Below are 19,977 nucleotides of genomic sequence, written 5' to 3'. Positions count from 1 at the left end.
CACTTCTCACATTGGACTGGTCAACATGCAGGACCACAAGGAACCCATCCAATTTCCCCTCAAGTAATTTAAATGCGGGAAAATTGGGTGAGTTCTTTGACAGGATTAGACTCAGACCTGCCCAATATGCAAGTATTTTTGACACCCAAAGTATGAAGTGCAGACCCAGGAAAATCACCCCTTAAATGTGATCCCATTGTGTAATGTGCAGGGTTCATTGTTCAAACTGTTTGAATTCTGAAGTATTTGCGTGGGTTTAATTGGAGCAGATCTTGATATTGTGCGATAGTATAATGCAGGAATAATGAATCAACAGCCTGTTTTACATCTCTCAAGGTGTCAGCCATGGCTCAGTTTGTAGCACTTTAACTTCTGAATTAGAAGATCCTGGGTTCAAGTCCCATTCCAAAGATTTGAGCACAAAAATCTAGGCTGCAATGCAGTACTGAGGGAGTGCAGTGCTGTCGGAAGTGTAATCTTTCAGGTGAGATGTTAAATCAAGGTCCCGTTTGCCCTATAAAGTAGACATAAAAGATCCCGTAGCTCTATCTCAAAGAAGAGCAGGGAAGCTTTCCCTGGTTTCCTGGCCAATATTTACCTTTATACACATTTGGGATTCCTACAGCTCCACGCGCTGTAATATTGGCTTCTCAGCAACCTTGTAAATAGAACCCAAGCAATTTGCTCACCATGCAAGCTTGATTGAATTAGAGCATATCAAAGCTATCATATGGGATAATGGCTCCTCTAATCAGACCATTGCTTACTGTATATTGTGCAAACTCATAAACGGGCCTAAGGCCGATATTTTCGCACCTGAAAAGTGCCCAGTTTACCTAAGATTACCCCAAAAGGATAGGATGCCACCACCAAGTCAAAAAGGTGTTCTGCCTATCACACAAAAAGTGCTATGTATGAATTCCAGTGCCAGTGTGTTGCCAGGTACATAAGCCATATGCCCAGCAACTTGTGGATTGTTTCAAACATCACATCTCTTTGGCTGTTAGCAGCAGGCAGAGTGCTGACCGTACCCAACTAGCCCGGGCTTGCAAATCTCAGAACAATGTGTTCGATTGAATGTTGGATGTGATTCCGTGATTAGACAGCACTTACTGAACAATTCTGATAATCCTAACAACTAATTTAGTGTTATCGGTCAGGCTCACGATGCAGCTCACTTACCCGTGCTAGAAGTTACATAGATTCATACACAGGACCCCATACTCGTAAAGCAGAGAAAATATGTCCAGGCATTGCATCTTTTTCAATTAAAAAATCATGGGGTCAGCTGTTTCCTGGTGCATTCCCCATGGCAATGCTTTGATCAGTGAGAGTCAACTTGCATGTTTGGAACTTAAACAAAAGCTTGGAGGATAACTGTTCCCTGGAGCATTCTCCATGACAATGGCTTGACCACATGCCAACCAATCTACACTCTTTTCTTATACGAGATAGGTTGTTTTCAAAGCCACGTTAATGCTTTAGCAAACTGTATATGATTACTTATGTTCCTAAAATACAACAGAGTCCCAAGGCACATTATCTTGGCTGACAGGTAAATTTTTATTGCAGTTAAATAAAGGGATATTTTTCAATTAGCAGAGGCAAGGGTTTTCTCTCTGCTAACATTTGTGTGCGTAGTTTAACTTAGTCGACAACTACTGAGGGAATTCAGTCTCACTGCTGATTACAAAAGGTTAACCAATGAAATTTCATTTTAAGTTTTGTTTTACTTACATAGTTGGTCCCTGAGGTACAATGTATAAATCAACTTAGAAGTGGAATATATTTAAACAGCTGCTCTTCATTTTTCTTAATCGTGGTTCATTCTTAAAAGTATTAAATCATATTTTATACAAGCACCTCCTTATTCATTTCTAAAACCTCAGTGGGGTTGGTTTATAGCATCCTTCATCTCTCACCTCAACATTGCCTTGATTTTTTGATTTTTTTTTCCTTCATGGTAACAGTGCATATCTAATTTCGGAGCGATAACCCAAGGACTTGTGTAAACTCCATTGCATTCAAGTTAATGGAGTAGATTTTAATAGTGTGTGAGAGTGTAAAATGGGTGAGAGTGAATCAGCAGCCTGTTTTCTTTATCTTCCAATTTTTATTGTCAGTGACTTCAATGCAATTAAAAAATAGACAGAGATATAAAATGAACTGGGGAAAAAAATTGCATCTATGTGCACGTTTTATGACCTTAAGGTGTCCCAAAGTATTACACTGAAGTGTCAGCCTAGGTTGTTGTGCAAAAGCCATTGGCTGGGATTTTCTGCTCCCACCCACAATGGGCGCCATGCCGGGCAGGAATGGAAAATATTGTGAGAAGGCCAAATCGGTTTTACGCTGTCTGAAAATGAATTTGTGATTGTGCGCTGCAGCCTTCAATGCCTTGCACACAACATGCTGGGCTGTGTTTCCCACCGTGACATGTTGGGAATATTATTTCAATACATTTGCATCTCATTGTAAGGACTGCTCACCGGAATCATCCCCCCACACTGGATCATCAGGGCATGTTGGCGTGCAATTAGAATGATGTGTTTCACAAAGGTATATAAGTCCTGGTGACCTGCACTTCATTCGTGACTTTGAGGTTCGTTTGTCTGCCTTGCATCGCACAGCAGTAATCAGGGCCAGGCTTCGCAGGCAGCACCACGTCCCTTTCAGGGGGTTGTCACAGGCAAGTCTCTACCTAACAGATCAGGGTAAGACAGGAGTGTGGGTGTCTTTTAATGGGCTGCAGGGTTAGGGCTCCACTGGGGAAGGGTGGAAACTGGTCTGAGGCAAGGGAAAGGGCTACAGAGAAGGGGTCCACTGGAAAAGGGGGTAAACTGGCCTGAAGCATGGAAAGGGGCTACAGAGAGGGTGTCCACCAGGGGGTAAGAGTGAGGAAGGTTGCACTCAGACACTTGATTGAGTGGAGTGTGGGGTTGGGGGCGACACAGGGGTTGTGCTGGGGTTTAGTGTCCTCAGTGGAGGATAGGGACACAGTATGTTACAGAATGACATAAGCCATTTGAGCCAGAATGGGAGGATCACTGAGTGAAGAAGCGCCTCAGTTTACATTGTTGAGCTTGCAAAGACTGCCCTTTTCCCAGTCCAGGGAGGGGGAGGGCATTCCAGTCCAGCCTAAGTCATGCCCAGCATGTTATATGCAGGGCATTGTCGTAACATCGTGCGCCTCGACCCATGGGGTTCCTGGCATCATACTGGGCTGCCGATGGTACACTCAGTCAGGGGAAGCATTTGCAGCCTACAGGTGGGGAGAAAGAATTGTGGGGGCATCTGAAGGTGTTAAGGGGGGAGGGGGTATATGCTTAACTATGCAAGTGGCCTCAAGATGGGGAGGGGTGAGGTCTACACAGGGCATAGGCACAGCCACCTCAAAATGTTCGGGGACTAACAAATGGATATCCACCACAATCACGATGGGATCAAGGAATACAGGGGGAGGATTGAGACATCTCAGAGGGAGGGAAACCTAAACATTAAACTCTTCCAGGATGATGGGAGGGGTTTCCATGATAGCGACATATGTGTTAAGTGGGGGGAGGGACCATGGTATTACACCTAATAGACAGCATCGCATAAAATGAGGCATGCGGAAGAGATGTGAAATGGGTGTGATTCTATTTACAATTGTGACCATTATATACATGTTGTGAACACCTGTGCCCCTGTTGTGCTCTGAAATTTGCGTGATCTTCCTAACCCTACCGCCACATCTGAGTGCATCCCCAACGCCCACAGTGGAGGTGGAGGCAGCCTGCTGACTGCTAGGCCTTGTTGTCTGTGACGATGCTGACAGGCATCCTCTGCAGGGCCAGGGCCTTGGGCCTCCTGCTGTGGGACAGGTGCACCCTCCTTGGCCTGTGGAGCTAGAGGTGGTGGGGTTACAGGAACAGGGAATTGGGGTTGGCCGGGCAGTCCTGGAGTTACCTGGGTGAATGGCCCCAGGGTGTCCAGCTGCTGGTCGTCCTCCCTATGACTGCATGAGGGCCCCTGGCTGACTCCATGAGGAGAAGAGGGCAGCTGGAGTGAGATCTAGGTGTGTAACCAATGATGGATGCCACCAATGGCTGCAGTGATGGAGTGCTTCTCCTGCAGCAGTGCAGGACTGATATCTTGCACCAAGGTCTTCATGGCAGCTGCCATCCTACTTGGTGCATTGCTGGCACTATCACCTCAGACTGAAGGCAGACGGGCTCCTCCATCATCTGTTGCAATCTGAGAATGCAGCCGACACCCCTTCCTGATATTTTTGTGATTGCTACTGCAGCTTCGCCAACTGATGTAGGACCAGAGGCTCATCATCTGACTCAGACTCCACAGATTCCTGGTCCCCAACAGTCCTCTGAGTGCCGGCGACCTTGGGTGTCCCTGCCTCCGCCTGCTGTGGATCAGATTGTGTGCTGTGCAAACCAGATTGTGACCCCCGAGTCTGCTTTAGAACTAGGTCCCACTGAGGTGTGTCTCTCTGAGCTGCTGGAGGGCACTGTGATGGGTCTTCAACCGTGCTGTTATCAGGTTCCTCACCTGAGGAGTCGTTGGGGCTCGAGCTGAGAGCCTGGCTGGTTAGGGGGCTCGTGTGCTTCTCAGATTTTTATCAAATTCACATTTCGCCATTCCTGATTCCCCAGAGCACTAGTCCAGCGACAGTACCACTGCACCACCAGGAAGGTGGATAGGGCACTTCACAGAGGTGCCTATGAAAGGAAGTAGAGGTAATTAGTGCCTGGCAAGCAGCTGTAAAACAGGACAATGCACTCACTTATGGTCGTCTGAGGAATGAGCTAGTGCAAGATCCTCATGTGGGTGTTTGCTGTCACTGCAGGCACGGTCCAAGTCCTCTCCTGCCAGCTCGATGGCTCTGTTCTCCAAGGCAGTGAAGACCTTAAGTTCTGGCGTTCCACACCAGGGACCTTGCCCTGCGATTGTGTGCGAACTTCTCCTACTTAAAGACAGATGGAGAGTGTGAGCAGGATGCACGACAGAGCAGATGATAAGGATGCCTGCCTTGCGTGGGTGGTGAATGGAGCCATCGTTGCAATGAGGAAGCAAGCTCCATAGGAGATGAGCACAGATGGAGATGTGAGGGTGTGTGTGAGAGTGAGTGATGATGTCCCTTGAGCTGGCAGTGAGTGAGATGCCAATGAATGTGTAATGGGGGTGTGTGTAGGTGAGTTAAGTATGGAGGCGGGTGAGGGTGTGTGTGGAGGGGGGTGAAGTGTGTGGAGGTGGGTGAGGATGTGTGTGGAGGGGGTGAGGGTTTGTGTGGCGGGGGAGAGGGTGTGTGTGGAGGGGGAGAGGATGTGTGTGGAGGGGGGAGAAGGTGTGTGTGGAGGGGGATGAAGTGTGTGGAGGGGGTGAGGTTGTGTGTGGAGGGTATGAGGGTTTGTGTGGAGGGGGTGAGGATGTGTGTGGAGGGGGGATGAAGTGTGTGGAGGGGTGTGAGAATGTGTGTGGGGGGGGTGAAGTGTGTGGAGGGGGAGAAGGTGTGTGTAGAGGGGGATGAGGGTGTGTATGGAGGGTGTGAGGGTGTGTGTGGAGGGGGGTGAAGTGTGTGGAGGGGGGTGAGGATGTATGTGGAGGGGGGTGGTGTGTGGTGGGGGGTGAGGTTGTGTGTGGAGGGTATGAAAGTTTGTGTGGAGGGGGTGAGGATGTGTGTGGAGGGGGGTGAGAATGTGTGTGGAGCGGGTGAGGGTGTGTGTGGAGGGGGGGTAAAGTGTGTGGAGGGGGTGAGGATGTGTATGGAGGGGGTGAGGGTATGTGTGGAGGAGGGTGAGGGTGTGTGTAGAGGGGGTTGAGAGTGTGTGCATGGAGGGGGTGAGGGTGTGTGTGAAGGGGGGATGAGGGTGTGTGTGGAGGGGGTGAGGGTGTGGAGGGGCTGAGGGTGTGTGATGAGGGGGTGAGGGTGTGTGTGGAGGGGAATCAGGGTGTGTGTGGAGGGGGTGAGGGTGTGTGTGTGTGGAGGGGGTGAGGGTGGGTGTGAAGGGGGGTGAAGGTGTGTGTGGAGGGGGGAGAGGATGTGTGTGAAAGGTTTGAGTTTTTATGTGAAGGGTGTGAGGGTGTGTGTGAAGGGGGGTGAGGGTATGTCTGGAGGGGGTTGTGGGTGTGTGTGGAGGGGGGTGAGGGTTTGTGTGGAGGGGGTGTGAGGGCATGTGTGGAGGGGAGTGAGGGTGTGTGTGGAGGGAAGAGAGGATGTGTGTGGAGGGGTGAGAGTGTGTGTGGAGGGGAGTTAGGGTGTGTGTGGAGGGGATGAGGGATTGTGTAGAGGGGGTGAGGATGTGTGTGGAGTGGAGTGAGGGTGTGTGTGGAGGGGGGTGAGGGTCTGTGATGAGGGGGGTGAGGGTGTGTGTGGAGGGGGTGAGGTTGTGTGTGGATAGTTTGGGGGTTTTGTGGAGGGGGTGAGGATGTGTGTGGAGGGGAGTTAGGGTGTGTGTGGAGGGGGTGAAGGTGCATGTGGAGAGGAGTGAGGGTGTATGTGGAGGGGAGTGAGGGTGCGTGTGGAGGGGGGTGAGGGTGTGTGTGTAGAGGGGGTGAGGGTGTGCATGAAGGGGGTGAGGGTGAGGGTGTGTGTGGAGGGGGTGAGGGCGTGTGTGGAGGGGGTGAGGGTGTGTGTGGAGGGGGGTGAGGGTGTGTGTGGAGAGACGTAAATTTAACTTTCACTGAAGGTGTAAAACATGTGTCAAGAGAACTCCTTATATTATGCACTATACCCAATTTCCCATCGCATTCATTCTGGAAGAGAAGCTAAGTTTTCTGGAGTGGAGATTCTCTCCATGGTGACTGATAGGCTGCATGGCAGAAATTGCAGTGAATCCATGAGGTGTAAAATAAGTCGAGGACAGGCCCCTGTGAAGCTTGAATTCCTGATAACTGAACATGTCCTCAAGCTGGTGACTGCATTTTCTACATTTGCACCTGTATTTTTGCCTGTAGCTCATATTTCATCAAGTACTCCCTGCAGCTCATTAACTAACTGACAACCACTGTCAGAGTGGAATATATCTGTTGGTGCTGGAATTTTATTGCAGGAGCGAGGCATTAGGTCAAAGCCATGTAGTTGACTCAGCCCCGACAGGAGCATAAAAATGAAGTAAAAGCAAATTTGATGAGCCCCTTTCCTATCTTCTTTTACGTAGCTTTGGCCTATAAACAGATGCAACAGAATAGCTTCTGGAAAGGGAACCTGGAATCCTGTGTGCAGCTGCAAACTGGAATTGTTAATATGCAGTGGCACAGAAATGTTTTTCTCATCTTCCATATGTCCTTATTATCACCTCAGGGGACAGTGAAATCAATGTCCATACACAAGGAATAAAGTAATAAACCTTCAGTGCTGTCAACTCATGTAGGTACTGGTGCCATGCATTCCATTTGCTACAATCCATTCACTGCTTGCTGGTACTTATTGAATTGTATAATATGCTGAAGTGAAAAACTATCCATTCTGTAAATACAGGAGGTTTGCTAATCTTCATGCTTTTGATCATTTTAATAAGGCTATTCTGAATTAGTTAAGAACATAGCCAAGTTAATAATTAAAAATGAAAATGTCTCAAAATAAGATCAGATTTGACAATTTGTGGGCTGTATCAACTTAGCAAACAGCGCACATAAATTATTTAAATACCAAGGTTGTAATCCATAGATTATAGTTTTATTGGGCAGCATTTTCCCCCCATTCGGGGGGAAGTTCAAGAGCGGGCGCGTGGAGGCACACCTCCGATTGGCACCCCTGATCAGGCCATTTTAAGTGGGTGGGCAAATTAAGGCCCGCCCAGCGTGACGTCCGCCAGGGAGCGCTATGCGCTCCCTCTGCAGGCGGGGAGGGGTGTGTGTGGGGGGGGAGGGGGGGGGGGGGGGGGGGGGGGGGGGGTTGGTGGGGAAGGGGGGGTGGGGGGGTGGTGGGAGAGGTGGGATTCCCTCAGCCAAGAATGCGCTCTTTCGCACATGTGCAGGAAAGAGTGCACTCACCTCCCTGAGGCTAAGTGCTGCCTCAGGGAGATCGGCTCCACAATAAAAAATAGAAAAAAGACATTTCCCTGACATGTCCCCTCATGTGACACTGTCACAAGAGTTGAGACATGTCCATCACCTAGAAATACACTTTTATTACGTTTTTAAAAACTTACATGAAATCTCATCCCGCCCGTGGATGAGATTTCATGCTTTCTCTGAAGCCCACCAGGGTTCCCGGCCTGCCCACCAACCTTAAGGTTGGACAGACAGGTCCATTAATTAGTTTAATGACTTTGTCAATGGGCTCAATTGGCTGATACTGCTGAGCTCTCACCCACATGAAAATTTAAATGATGCAGGGCGACATTGGGAGTTCTGCCCAATGTCATCCCACATCATTTTACATGTCGGCGAGCGGGGCCCCCCCCCCACTCCACCACTCACTGACCAGGAAATCCTGGCCATTTTTTTTTGTGTAGGTTCACGGAATGTGGTTGTCGCTGACAAGGCTAACGTTTATTGCCCATCCCTAAATGCCCATGAGAACATAAGCACATAAGAATAGGAGCAGGAGTAGACCTTATGGGCCCAGTATCCAGCTCCATCATTCAATGCGATCATGGCTGATCTTCTGCCTGAACTCCACTTTCCCACCTGCTCCCTATATGCCTTGATTTTCCTTGACAGACAAAGAAGTTTTCCTGAGGAGCTGGTGGTGAGCCGCTTTTGTTTAACACTGCAGTAATGGGGTGAAAGTACACACAGAGTGCAGTTAGGGAGCGAGTTTCAGGATTTTGGCCAAGCGATGGTGAAGAAACAGCAATATATTTCCAAGTAAGGATGTTATGTGACTTGGAGGGGAATGTTTAAGTGTTGGTGTTCCAATGCATCTGTTGCCCTTCTCCTTCTAGGTGATAGAGGTCACGTGTTTGAAAGATGCTGTCGAAAGAGCCTTGGTGAATTGCTGTGGTGCATCTTGTAGATGGTACGCACCATTGCCACTGTGAGCCACGATGGGGGGAGTGTTTAAGGTGATGGACGGGGTGCGAATCACATGGACTGCTTTGTTCTGGATAGTGTTGGCCTTCTTGAGTGTTGTTGGAGCTGCACTCATCCAGGCAAGTGGAGAGTATTCCGTCACACACCAGACTTGTGCCTTGTGGACAAACTTTGGGGAGTCAGAAGAATACTCAGTCACTGGCCCACTCTTGTAGTCACAGTATTTATGTGGCTAGATCAGTAAAGTTTCTGGTCAATGGAAATTCTTAGGGGTTAAAGGTGTGGATCTGATAATAATATCAAGAGGAGGTTATTAAACTCCCTCTTGTTGAAGACAGTTGTTGTGTGGCAACTGCAACTTATCAGCTAAAGCCTGAATATTGTCCAGGTCTTGATGCATATGAGCATTCATTATTTGAGGAGTTGGGAACAGTACTAAATAGTATGCAATCAGTGAACTTCTCACTAAGAACTAGTGGACACAGATTTAAGGTTTTGGGCAAGGAGGGCAAGGGAGATGTGAGGAAGAACTTTTTGCACAGTGAATAACAATGACCTGGAATTCGATGCCTCTGAGGTTGGTGGAAGCAGATATGATCAATGACCTCAAAAGAAAATTGAATGGGCATTTGAAGGGTTGTGTGCTGGATGGAAGCGCTCTTGCAGATAGGAATGGCTCTCTTTTGAAGTTAGCGGGAAGTGTCCTAGTCCTTCCAGTTATCAGCTGAATTTTAGCAATTGGTCTGGCAATATCTCCTGCTGTTTACTCTCCTTCTCAGCCTGAGGTGCACAGATGCTAAGTCTCATTATTCTCCCATGTTGCAAGCAGGAGTTTGCAGAAGAACTGCCTTCAATCCCAGCAGACTCCTGGACAATTCAGGAGGGTGGCAGCCCTAATCCTGGCTGTTGTCTCTGCAATTTCCTGTAATCTGATCGGTGATGACTAATGACAAGATGGTAATGGAGTGTGTTGGTGAAACTTATATATAGATGGGGTACCAGTGAAAAAGAAACTCAAACACAAACAATAAATAAAGGAGTTACAGACAGAAAGAGGATGCAACTCAGCTTTGATGGGGTTGCAGAACCGCGGTAGTGGATTAGCAACCCATTATATACCCTGTCTGACTTCCTTCCCATTGACTTTGGAGAGCTGATCCTCTACTGTTTTGTACCTACATTGAAGTTTAATTTCATTCTCACAGTGACACAAATGTGCCTTAATAACTTGAAAGAGGGTACATTAGCAAAATCTTCCAAGTACGTAGATAATACCAAAAACAGGAGGCAACTTAACTAAGGAAAAACAACATAGCCTGAAACATAAAGATTCAGAATGTTTAGTTAATTTGGTCAATAGGTAGCAAATGCATGGATAAGTATAAAATCATTAGTCGGAGGACAGAATCTGAAAGAAGGAAAATATATTAAATAGAACAGTGAAGAGAATTGCTAAGAATTAAAAATATCCAAAGGCTATAACAGATCAACTTAACTGTCATTGTCCTGTACTTGCAATTATGCTTCATGCCATTTGTAATTGATTGCAGTGTTGGTGGGCCTGAAAAGTTTGAACTAGAATGGAGGTACTTAAACAGGGACTGTGAGAAAGGAATGTGCACAATTGAGTGGCGGGAGAAAAGATTGATTAGAGATTAAGCTGTTTTGAAAAATTACAGCGGTCAACTGGGTTGAAGGAGGGAATGTTGGGTTTTCAGGAGGTAGAGGGCAAGAGAGAGAAAATGCAGTGAGAAGGGGGCTGAGTTGGGAATTGAGCAAGAAGAAGGCAGGTAGGTATCATGAGCGATGATCTTTGGAAGCAAAGAATTTCATGACAATTACTTAGAGATGAAGATGGTAGGTATAGGGAAGATAGGTTGGAAGAAGTAATTTGTGGTGGAGCAGATGAATATTTGATTGCCCTTGCTGCACCAGATAACCTACGGGAATGATTTTCTGGCCCTGCCCGCCCACCAAATGTCAATGGACATTTGACTGGGCCACTGAATCTCCTGCGGCGGGTCCCGCCACGATGGGGCTGGCAAATCCCGGCCCCAGACCTCAAGGGTAAGTTGGCCACAGAAAGAGAGATGGAGTACTTCTTGAAGATGACTTCTTCAATCCAAATTTAAAGGCAGACTGCCAGGCAGGTTGTACCATGTTTATTTTAATTTAGGCCCAACTAACTGAAATCCCTGAAGCTAAGTCTGTGGTAGCGGCTGTTGTGCCAAAGGAAATGGTTGAAAGTGGGGTTGTCCTTGATGTGAGGGGTTTGATGGGGATGACGGGAGAAAAAGTGATGGTGCAGAGGCTTTGGTGCTAATTCATGAAGGCATCACTGATAACACAGGTGGTGACTCAAGGACAGGGAGTACGAATGGACACTTGAAGAAATTAATTTGTCTTTCTCCATGGGTGGCATGAGAGGGTGTTGTGTTTAAACACAAGCAGGGAGATGTTTAACAGAAATGAGGAAGCCAGCCTCAGAGAAGGGTAGAGAGGTATATGTACAGGGTGTCACTGAGGGAGCTGAATGCAGAATAACTTCAGCTGCAGGATATAGTCACCAAAATTCAGATGCTTAGTGCACAGCCTAACTTAGGTCAGATAGCAGGGACAGTCAGTAAAGAAGGTACCAAGGTGCACAAGTGGCTGCGATGGGGAGGTAAATGATGAGGAAAACTGCTAGTGAATGAAGTGTCAAAAGGTGCAACAATTGCCAAAGGATTAAATGGAGAGTTCAAGGAGATGGGCACCACAATACTTCTAGAGTGGACTAGATAGAGAGGAATGTGAAGCCTGATAAAGTAGCTTCAGTGAGTGGGAAAGAATCATCATTGGCATATCAAACTTTGGTCAGTCCCATGATATCAGACCATGGATAGCAAGACTGTTGTTTGCAAAGGCACATTCTAGGATAACCTAGAGGGAATAGGAAGACAATGATTAACTTGAGGAGTTGGCCGAAACATGGGAGCAGTCACTCTTAAAATCAGAGGAATGGAGCAGATTTCAGAGCTGACAAGGCCATTTGCATTTGTTAATGGTGATGACATCACAAAGCAAAAACTCCACTGAAATTGATAGGTATTTTTATGTCATATCTAACTGAGGGAGGCCAGCAAACCCAAACAGATATATTTGAAATTATGAATAATACCACATATTTTGTTTATTTTGCAGAATGACAAGTCTCCAGGACGTTCAACAAGTCGATCGAGTAATATATCAAAGGTAGGGATATTCATCATATTTGAAAAGGAAATCTGACTTTTCTGGCTTTGTGTTTGTTGACAAGAGAGGCCAAGGCAATATTGGGATATCCTCACAATGTCTTTTGGGAAGAAGAATGTAATTGTAGTTTGCATGTGTTTGAGACCTCTGCTGTACATTCCAGGAAATGATTGTCTGTAAGCAGAATAGCTGGTATGATTTTCTGAAGCATAGTTCTGTCATAAGCATTGCTACATATCTATGGTACTTGCCAGCAATGCCCATATCCCATGAATGAATAAAAGAAATTGTGTGATAGCAACCAGAGAATTTGTAAGAAGGACCAAGTACAACTACAATTATGGCTTTTTCATATCAATATGGGATTTAAAACATTTAGCAAAAAATTTGGCTTGCTTCCTAACTACTGACTTTGCCTTTTTAAGACCGTTTCCCTAATATCTAATCTGTGCCCATAAGAGAAGGGTTTGCTAGTTTTCCTGTTTGATGTGGATGAGCAATCTATCTACAAAATTGGACACGTTGTAGAAGACAGGAATCTCATTCTCCTCTGATTTGAGGCCAGTTAAAGATGTTTAAATACTCGTTAAGAGTTGGTGAACGTTTTAAGTTTAAATTTTTAAAGGGGCACACAAGTTAGCTATGCCGTCCAAAGCTAACCAGCTGAAAGGAGGTGGGTAGAGAATGGGAAGCCAGGCATGGTTGCCCCAGGGTATCCCTGGCCCCATAAGGAGGTCAGTGGGACAAAGGGGAACCAGGCACTTGGTAAGCTTGGTGCTGCACAGATGATTGGGAGATTCTTTTTTTATTGTTTCATGGCATGTGGGCATCACAGGCAAAGCCAGCATTTATCACCCATCCCTAATTGCCCTTGAGAAGGTGGTGGTGAGCTGCCTTCTTGAATCGCTGCAGTCCATGTGGCGTAGGTACACCCACAGAGCTGTTAGGGAGGGAGTTCCAGGATTTTGACCCAGCGACAGTGAAGGAATGGTGATATATTTTCAAGTCAGGATGGTGAGTGACTTGGAGGGAATTTCCAGGTGTTCCCATGTCTGCTGCCCTTATCCTTCTAGATGGTAGTGGTGGATGGTGGCAGGTGCTGTCAGAGGAGGCATAGTGGGTTGCTCCAGTGCATCTGATGGGTGCTATGCAATCAGTGGGCACTCAACCACCACCACACCCCTCCCCCCACCCCCAGTCTCAGTCATGGCATGATCTGCTGCACTCTCCATAAAGGTCTGGACATTGAGGATGATGAGACCCTGGAAGGGGCCAACTCACTGGGGGAGAAGCAGAAGCAAAGGGTAAGAGAGGAGGAGGAAAAGCAGACAAAGGGAGATGACGCTCAACAGAGAGATGCCTAGTCTGAACGATGAGGTGGCCTCCTTCTGTTGCCCTCTGGGAAAAGGATCTCCCTTCTCTCCCTCACAGCCTTGAGCATTAGATCTAGGTCAACATAGATGAAGCAAGGGGCACCCGTGTCCTGGGTGCCAAGGTTTCTGCTCTCCTGTGACATCTCGCTTCCCTCTGGTGGAGTGGAAGACTTTGACACAATCAACAGATCTTTCCCTCAGGATAACCAGCAATCTCAGTGATTGCTGCAGTGAGTGTCTATATAAGTCTGATGCTTCAACTAACCCGCCTCTGATCCTAAACCCTGTGGACTCTAAGTCAGCAGGAAACCCATCTCCATACCAGTTAAGGACTTACCCAAACAAAAATCATAACTTTCATCAGTTTCCCAATACAGGCAGGTTTTTGACCAAAAAACAGACCTGGCTCTTGTTTACCACCTCCATGCTGAAAATTCAACCCGTGGCTTCGGAGAAGCCTAAGGGCCACTTTGGCAGCATCCCGACCCTGAAGAAAGCACCTTGCAAGGTCAGAATTAAATTCTTCAACCAATGGCATGTTTTTGTGCACCCCAGTGCAGCTCTCAATCTAGACTCCATTTCTGCTTCCCTTCCTCATGAAGCTGCTGTGAAAGGCATGGGATGGGTTCTTGTAACTGGCCATTTTAGAGAAATGTCAGTGAACTATCTGATGAGAATTTAAATTATTTTTTGCAGAAAAGTGAGAGCTTTGAAGAGATAATAAACTTTCCTTCCCATTTAAGGGAATAAAGAAATGCTGTGCCTAAATTTATTTTTTATGCTGGGATTAATTCTAGCCCACCAGCTTCATCAGTCACTCAAATATCTTTCCAAGATTTTGAGTTCTTTATTGGGTGTGAACTGCCCATTCCCACTCCCACTCCCAAGATTACAATATAGTGGACAAGACTCCTAATCAGGGGCATAAACTAGACATTGGTGTGTTGGCTGCCAGTTATATACTTCCCCAGTTTTCATTTTCACTGACTTCAAAGGAATGGAACTATTGGGTGGAGTGACACCAACATGCTGTCACCAATTTTTAAAGTCCACTGAAGTTGAAAGTACCATTGTATTGGATGAAGTAACAGAGAAGAATGATGAAGTGAATGCAGTGGATGTTGTCCATATGGATTTTAAGAAAGCATTTTGACAAAATTGAGGCTCAGGGAATAAGAGGTTCAGTGCCAGCTTAGTTAAAAAAAATCACATAAGGATAGAAAACAACAAGATATGGTAAATGGTTATTTTTCAAACTGGAGGATGGGAGACTGTGGTGTGTCCCAAGGACTACATAGCACTACTGCTTTTTTTGATATAGTAATCACTTGGATATTAGAACACAGGGTAAAAGTGAAGGTTTGGTGAACAGTGAGAATGATACCAATTAACTACAAGAGGGCATAGATAGTCTAGCAGAATAGGCAGAAAAGTAGCAGATCGAATTTAATACAGGGAAGTATGGGGTAATGCAAAATAAAAACGGAAAATGCTGGAAAAGCTCGGCTGGCCCGGGAGAACCTGTGGAGAGAGAAACAGAGTCAACGTATCAAATCCAATATGACTCTTATTCAGAACTCCAATGCGTTAACTTTGTTTCTCTCTCCATAGGGGCTGCCAGACCCGCTGATTTTTTCCAGCATTTTCTGTTTTTATTTCAGATCTCCAGTATCTGCAGTATTTTATTTTTATTATATGAGGTAATGCATTTTGGCAGAATGGATGGGAAGAGGAAATGTCATCTTAATGGCATACTTGTAAAGAGTATGCAGGGACAGAAGGACCAGGTGGTGCATGTGCATAGATCTTTGAAGGTGGCAGGACATATTAAGAGAGTGGCTAACAAAGCATATGGGATCTTGGGCTTCATAAATAGAGGCATTGAGTGCAAAAGCAGAGAAGTTATGCTTTATAAAATTCTGGCTAGGCCACAACTAGATTATTACATCCAGTTCTGGTCACCACACTTTAGGAAGAGGAGATTTATCAGAATGGTTCCAGGGCTGAGGGATTTTAGCTGTAAGGTTAGCTAAAGAGTAGACATAGATGAGCATAATATGTGGATAAGGTCTGTAGTACAGTCAAACTGTCAAGTCATTTAAATCCCCTGCCCTTGAAATTTAAAAAGAGAAACAGTCTGCAGTTGAAAAAAAATCAATATTTGCAATTTCAATAGCTGTTTATTGACATAAACCAGTGGGTTAGCATGATAGAATTAGTACTGTTTGATTGCATCCACGACCTTCGTTATCACAGTGGGATGCTTGTAAGTTCAGGGTTTGATTAACAGATCCAAGTATATATATAAAACAATAGCTGTATTTGATGTGGGGCAATGAATATAAATATTGTTTTATTAGGGATTAAGTGCTAATAGGGATTTAAATGTATTTAACAGGCTTTTATTAATGCAAATGTTATTTTTAATATAGTGAAGCTTGTAATAGTTACTTAGAACTTTATTTAATTTCATCTCAGCATGGATCCTGAAGCCTGCCCATGGTGGGTACTGGCTGAGTTGGCATGGAGGGCGTAAGAGAAAAGGGTGGTGAGTGAGTGGCATGTGTTGGCATAAATTGGCAATATATTGGCAGAGGAGATATAAGGAGTCATGGGGATGGGTGGAGGTCATAAGTTGGCATGAGTTGGCACTACATCAGCATGGGGGCTATAAGGAACCATGGAGATGAGAGGGGTCATGGGTTGGCATGAGTTGGCACTAAATTGGCAAAGTGACTATAAGAGGCCATGTGGGGTGGGTAGAGGGGCATAGCTTGATCTGGAAAGTATGAAGGACAATGGGGGGTGCATGGGGGACATGATGTGGCATGAGTTGACATTGATGAGGCATGGGGACTGTGAGAGGGATGAGAGCCAGAGGGCCTTACTGTTTTTATTATAACTGGGACGAGATCCCAGAATACCAAGGAGGGCCTTTTAACCAGCTCACCGAGGCACTCAGCAGCCTTTGTGGTTCCTTTTGCACTGCTTCCAAAGCAGTGGGCCTGACTCAAGTAAGCACCTGCCCACTGGGAACGAAGATCCATCTATTCTGGAAAGTTTTCCTGAGTTGGGGAGTCATGAATTTTCCTTACTCTGCGCATGCAACTTGGGAACAAAAATTTGGCCCACAGTGTTTGGAACACCTCAGGATGAACCTGGTGTGCACAGAAAGGGCCAGACTAATGAAGGTATTGGACAATTAACTGAGGAGGCGGCTCTACAAATATCCCTATCCTCAATGAGGGGGGAACCCAGCAGCTCAATGCAAAAGAGAAGGCTGAAGCATTTACAACCATCTGCAGCCAAATTACGAAGTAGATGATTCATCTCAGCCTCCTCCTGAGGTCCTCAACATCACAGATGCCATTCTTTAGCTAATTCCATTCACTCCATGTGATATCAAGAAACGGCTGAATACACTGGATACAGAAAAGGCTATGGGCCCTGACAACATCCTGGCAATGGTATTGAAGACTTGGATCTAAATTTTACCTTAGGTGGGTGTGCCCAGGAGTTGTTGGGAAATGAGCCCCTGACCACAGTCAGCAGCCAACCGTGATTTCACGCTGGCTGGCCAATTAACAGGCAGCCAATATGAAAGGTGCGCTGAAAAGCTCAGTGCTGTCGGGGTGGGGGCGGGAGGAAGACGGGCGATGATGTTTCAGCTGGCGTGGGTGAGTGCTGTGTGAAAGCTCTCTGAAGGCAGACAGCAGCCTCAGGGAGCTGGAGACCTGAAACAACTAAAATAAAGGTTTTAAAAGCTGAACAAAAATATAGCTGATAAAAATTCTGCCCACAGATATTGACTTTTATTTTATTGCATCATGGAAATCTCATCCTGCCCTTGGATGACGTTTGAGGCAAAATGCAAAGTCCGCCTGGCCGATTCACCTGTCCGCCAACTATAAGATTGAACAAGCCATGAAAAATCGGAGATAATTGTGTCACTAATGGGCTTAATTGCCCTCTTAATTGTCAGTGGGCGTGCTTCCAACTTTTGTGCGCTCCCGCCGAGCGAAATATCATGTGAGTGTGCAATGACATCTGGGCACTCGCCCGATGTCCTCTTACGCGATTTTACACCTGATCAGGTCGGACACACGCCCACCCACAGGCCGTAAAATTCTGCCCTTGTACTTCAAAACCAGCCATTCCCCTAGCCAAGCTGTCACAGTACAGCTACAACACTGGCATCTACCCAACAACATGGAAAATTGCCCAGTGTATGTCCTGTACACAAAATGCAGGACAAATCCAACCCGGCCAATTACCATCTATTCAGTCGGCTCTCAGTCATGGGAAAGTGATGAAAGGTGTCATTGACAGTGCTATCAAGGGGCACTTATACAACGATAATCTGCTCAGTTTGGGTTTCACCAGGGCCATTCAGCTCCTGACCTCATTACCAGCTTGGTACAAGCATGGACAAAAGAGTTGAATTCAAGAGGTGAGGTGAGAGTGACTGCCCTTGACATCAAGGCAGCATTTGACCGAGTGTGGCATCAAGGAGCCCTAGAAAAACTGGAGTCAATGGAAATCAGGTGGAAAATGCGCCACTGGTTGGAGTCATACCTAGCACAAAGGAAGATGGTTGTGGTTGTCCTTCGCAATCATATCTGTCCCGGGACATCGCTGCAGGAGTTTCTAACGGTAGCATCATAGGCTCACCATCTTCAGCTGCTTCATCAATGACCTTCCCTCCCTCATAAAGTCAGAATTGGGGATGTTTGCTGATAATTGCGCAATGTTCAGCACCATTCATGACTCCCCAGATGCTGGAGTAGTCCATGTCCAAATGTAGCAAGACCTGGACAATATCCATGCTTGGGCTGACAAGTGGCAAGTAACATTCACGACACACAAGTGTTAGGCAATGACTATCTCCAACAAGAGAGTATCCAACCATATCCCTTTGACAATCAGTGGCATTGCCATCATTAAATCGCCCACTATCAACATCCTGGGGGTTATCACTGACCAGGAAATTAATTGGATCAGCCATATAAAAACTGTAGCAACAAGAATAGTTCAGAGGCTGGAATTCTACAAGGTAGAAGTCAAGACAATGATGGAATATTCTCCATTTGCCTTGGTGAGTGCAGCTCCAACAACATTTGACTTAATCTACTTGGACATCAGCAAGGCTTTTGATAAGGCCCCGCATGGGAGACTGATAACAAAAGTAAGAGTCCATGGGATCCAAGGCAATTTGGCAGGAAGCAGAGGGTGATGGTCAAGGGGTGTTTTTGTGACTGGATGCCTGTGTCCAGTGGGGTTCCACAGGGATCGATGTTGGGTCCCTTGCTGTTTGTAGTATATATAAACAATTTAGACTTGAATGTAGGAGGGTTGATCAGTAAATTCGTGGATGACACGAAAATTAGTGGGGTGGTAAATAGTGAGAAGGATAGCCTTAGATTACAGGAGGATATAGACAGGCTGGTCAGATGGGCTGATCAGTGGCAAATGGAATTTAATCCAGATATATGTGAGGTGATGCACTTGGGCAGGTCAAACAAGGCACGGGAATACATGATGAACAGTAGGACCCTGGGAAGTACCGAGGATCAGAGGGATCATGGTGTACATGTCCACCGGTCCCTTAAGGTATCAGAACAGGTAGATAAGGTGGTTAAGAAGGCATATGGGATACTTGCCTTTATTAGCCAAGGCATAGAATATAAGAGCAGGGAGGTTATGGTGGAACTGTATAAAATGCTGGTTAGGCCACAGCTAGAGTATTGCATGCAGTTCTGGAATCTGCATTATAGGAAGGATGTGATTGTATTAGAGAGAGTGCAGAGGAGATTTACCAGGATGTTGCCTGGGCTGGAAAGTTTTAGTTATGAGGAGAGATTGGATAGACTGGGAGTATTTTCCCTGGAGCAGAGGAGATTGAGGGGGCACATGATTGAGGTGTATAAAATTATGAGGGGCATAAATAGTGTAGACCGGAAGGAACTTTTCCCCTTGGTGTAGGGATCAATAACCAGGGGGCATAGAATTAAGGTAAGGGCAGGAGGTTTGGAGGGGATGTGAGGAAGAATTTTTTCACCCAGCGGGTGGTGGGAATCTGGAACTCACTGCTTGAAAGGGTAGTAGAGGCAGAAAACCTCATAACATTTAAGAAGTATTTGGATGTGCACTTGCGATGGCATGGCATATAAGGCTATGGGCCTAGTGTTGGAAAATGGGATTAGAATAGTTAGGTACTTGTTTGACCAGCACAGACTCGATGGGCCGAAGGGCCTTTTTCTGTGCTGTAGACCTCGATGACACTATGACTCTATGACAGTCGAAATACTTGACACCAGCATCCAGGGCAAAGCAGCCTGATTGATCGGCACCCCACCCCCCACCTCAAGCATTCACTTCCTCCACCACGAACGCACAA

General features: G+C 46.2%; 1 protein-coding gene across 1 annotated transcript in view; it reads left to right on the top strand.

Annotated features, from left to right (window-relative positions):
• Window positions 1–10,779: 10,779 nt before the first annotated feature.
• Window positions 10,780–19,977, top strand: part of march1 (membrane-associated ring finger (C3HC4) 1) — a 143,336-nt gene continuing 134,138 nt past the window's right edge. Inside the window, exons 1-2 of the mRNA XM_041178332.1 lie at window positions 10,780–10,830; window positions 12,157–12,207. Of these exons, the coding sequence (XP_041034266.1) occupies window positions 10,780–10,830; window positions 12,157–12,207 (102 nt within the window). The remainder of the gene's footprint in view (window positions 10,831–12,156; window positions 12,208–19,977) is intronic.

The sequence above is a fragment of the Carcharodon carcharias genome, chromosome 1 (genome assembly GCF_017639515.1).
Source record: "Carcharodon carcharias isolate sCarCar2 chromosome 1, sCarCar2.pri, whole genome shotgun sequence".
In the NCBI taxonomy this organism is placed as follows: domain Eukaryota; kingdom Metazoa; phylum Chordata; class Chondrichthyes; order Lamniformes; family Lamnidae; genus Carcharodon; species Carcharodon carcharias.
The sequence above is the reverse complement of the archived record's forward strand: the minus strand, read 5'-3'. Positions and strand labels throughout refer to the sequence as shown.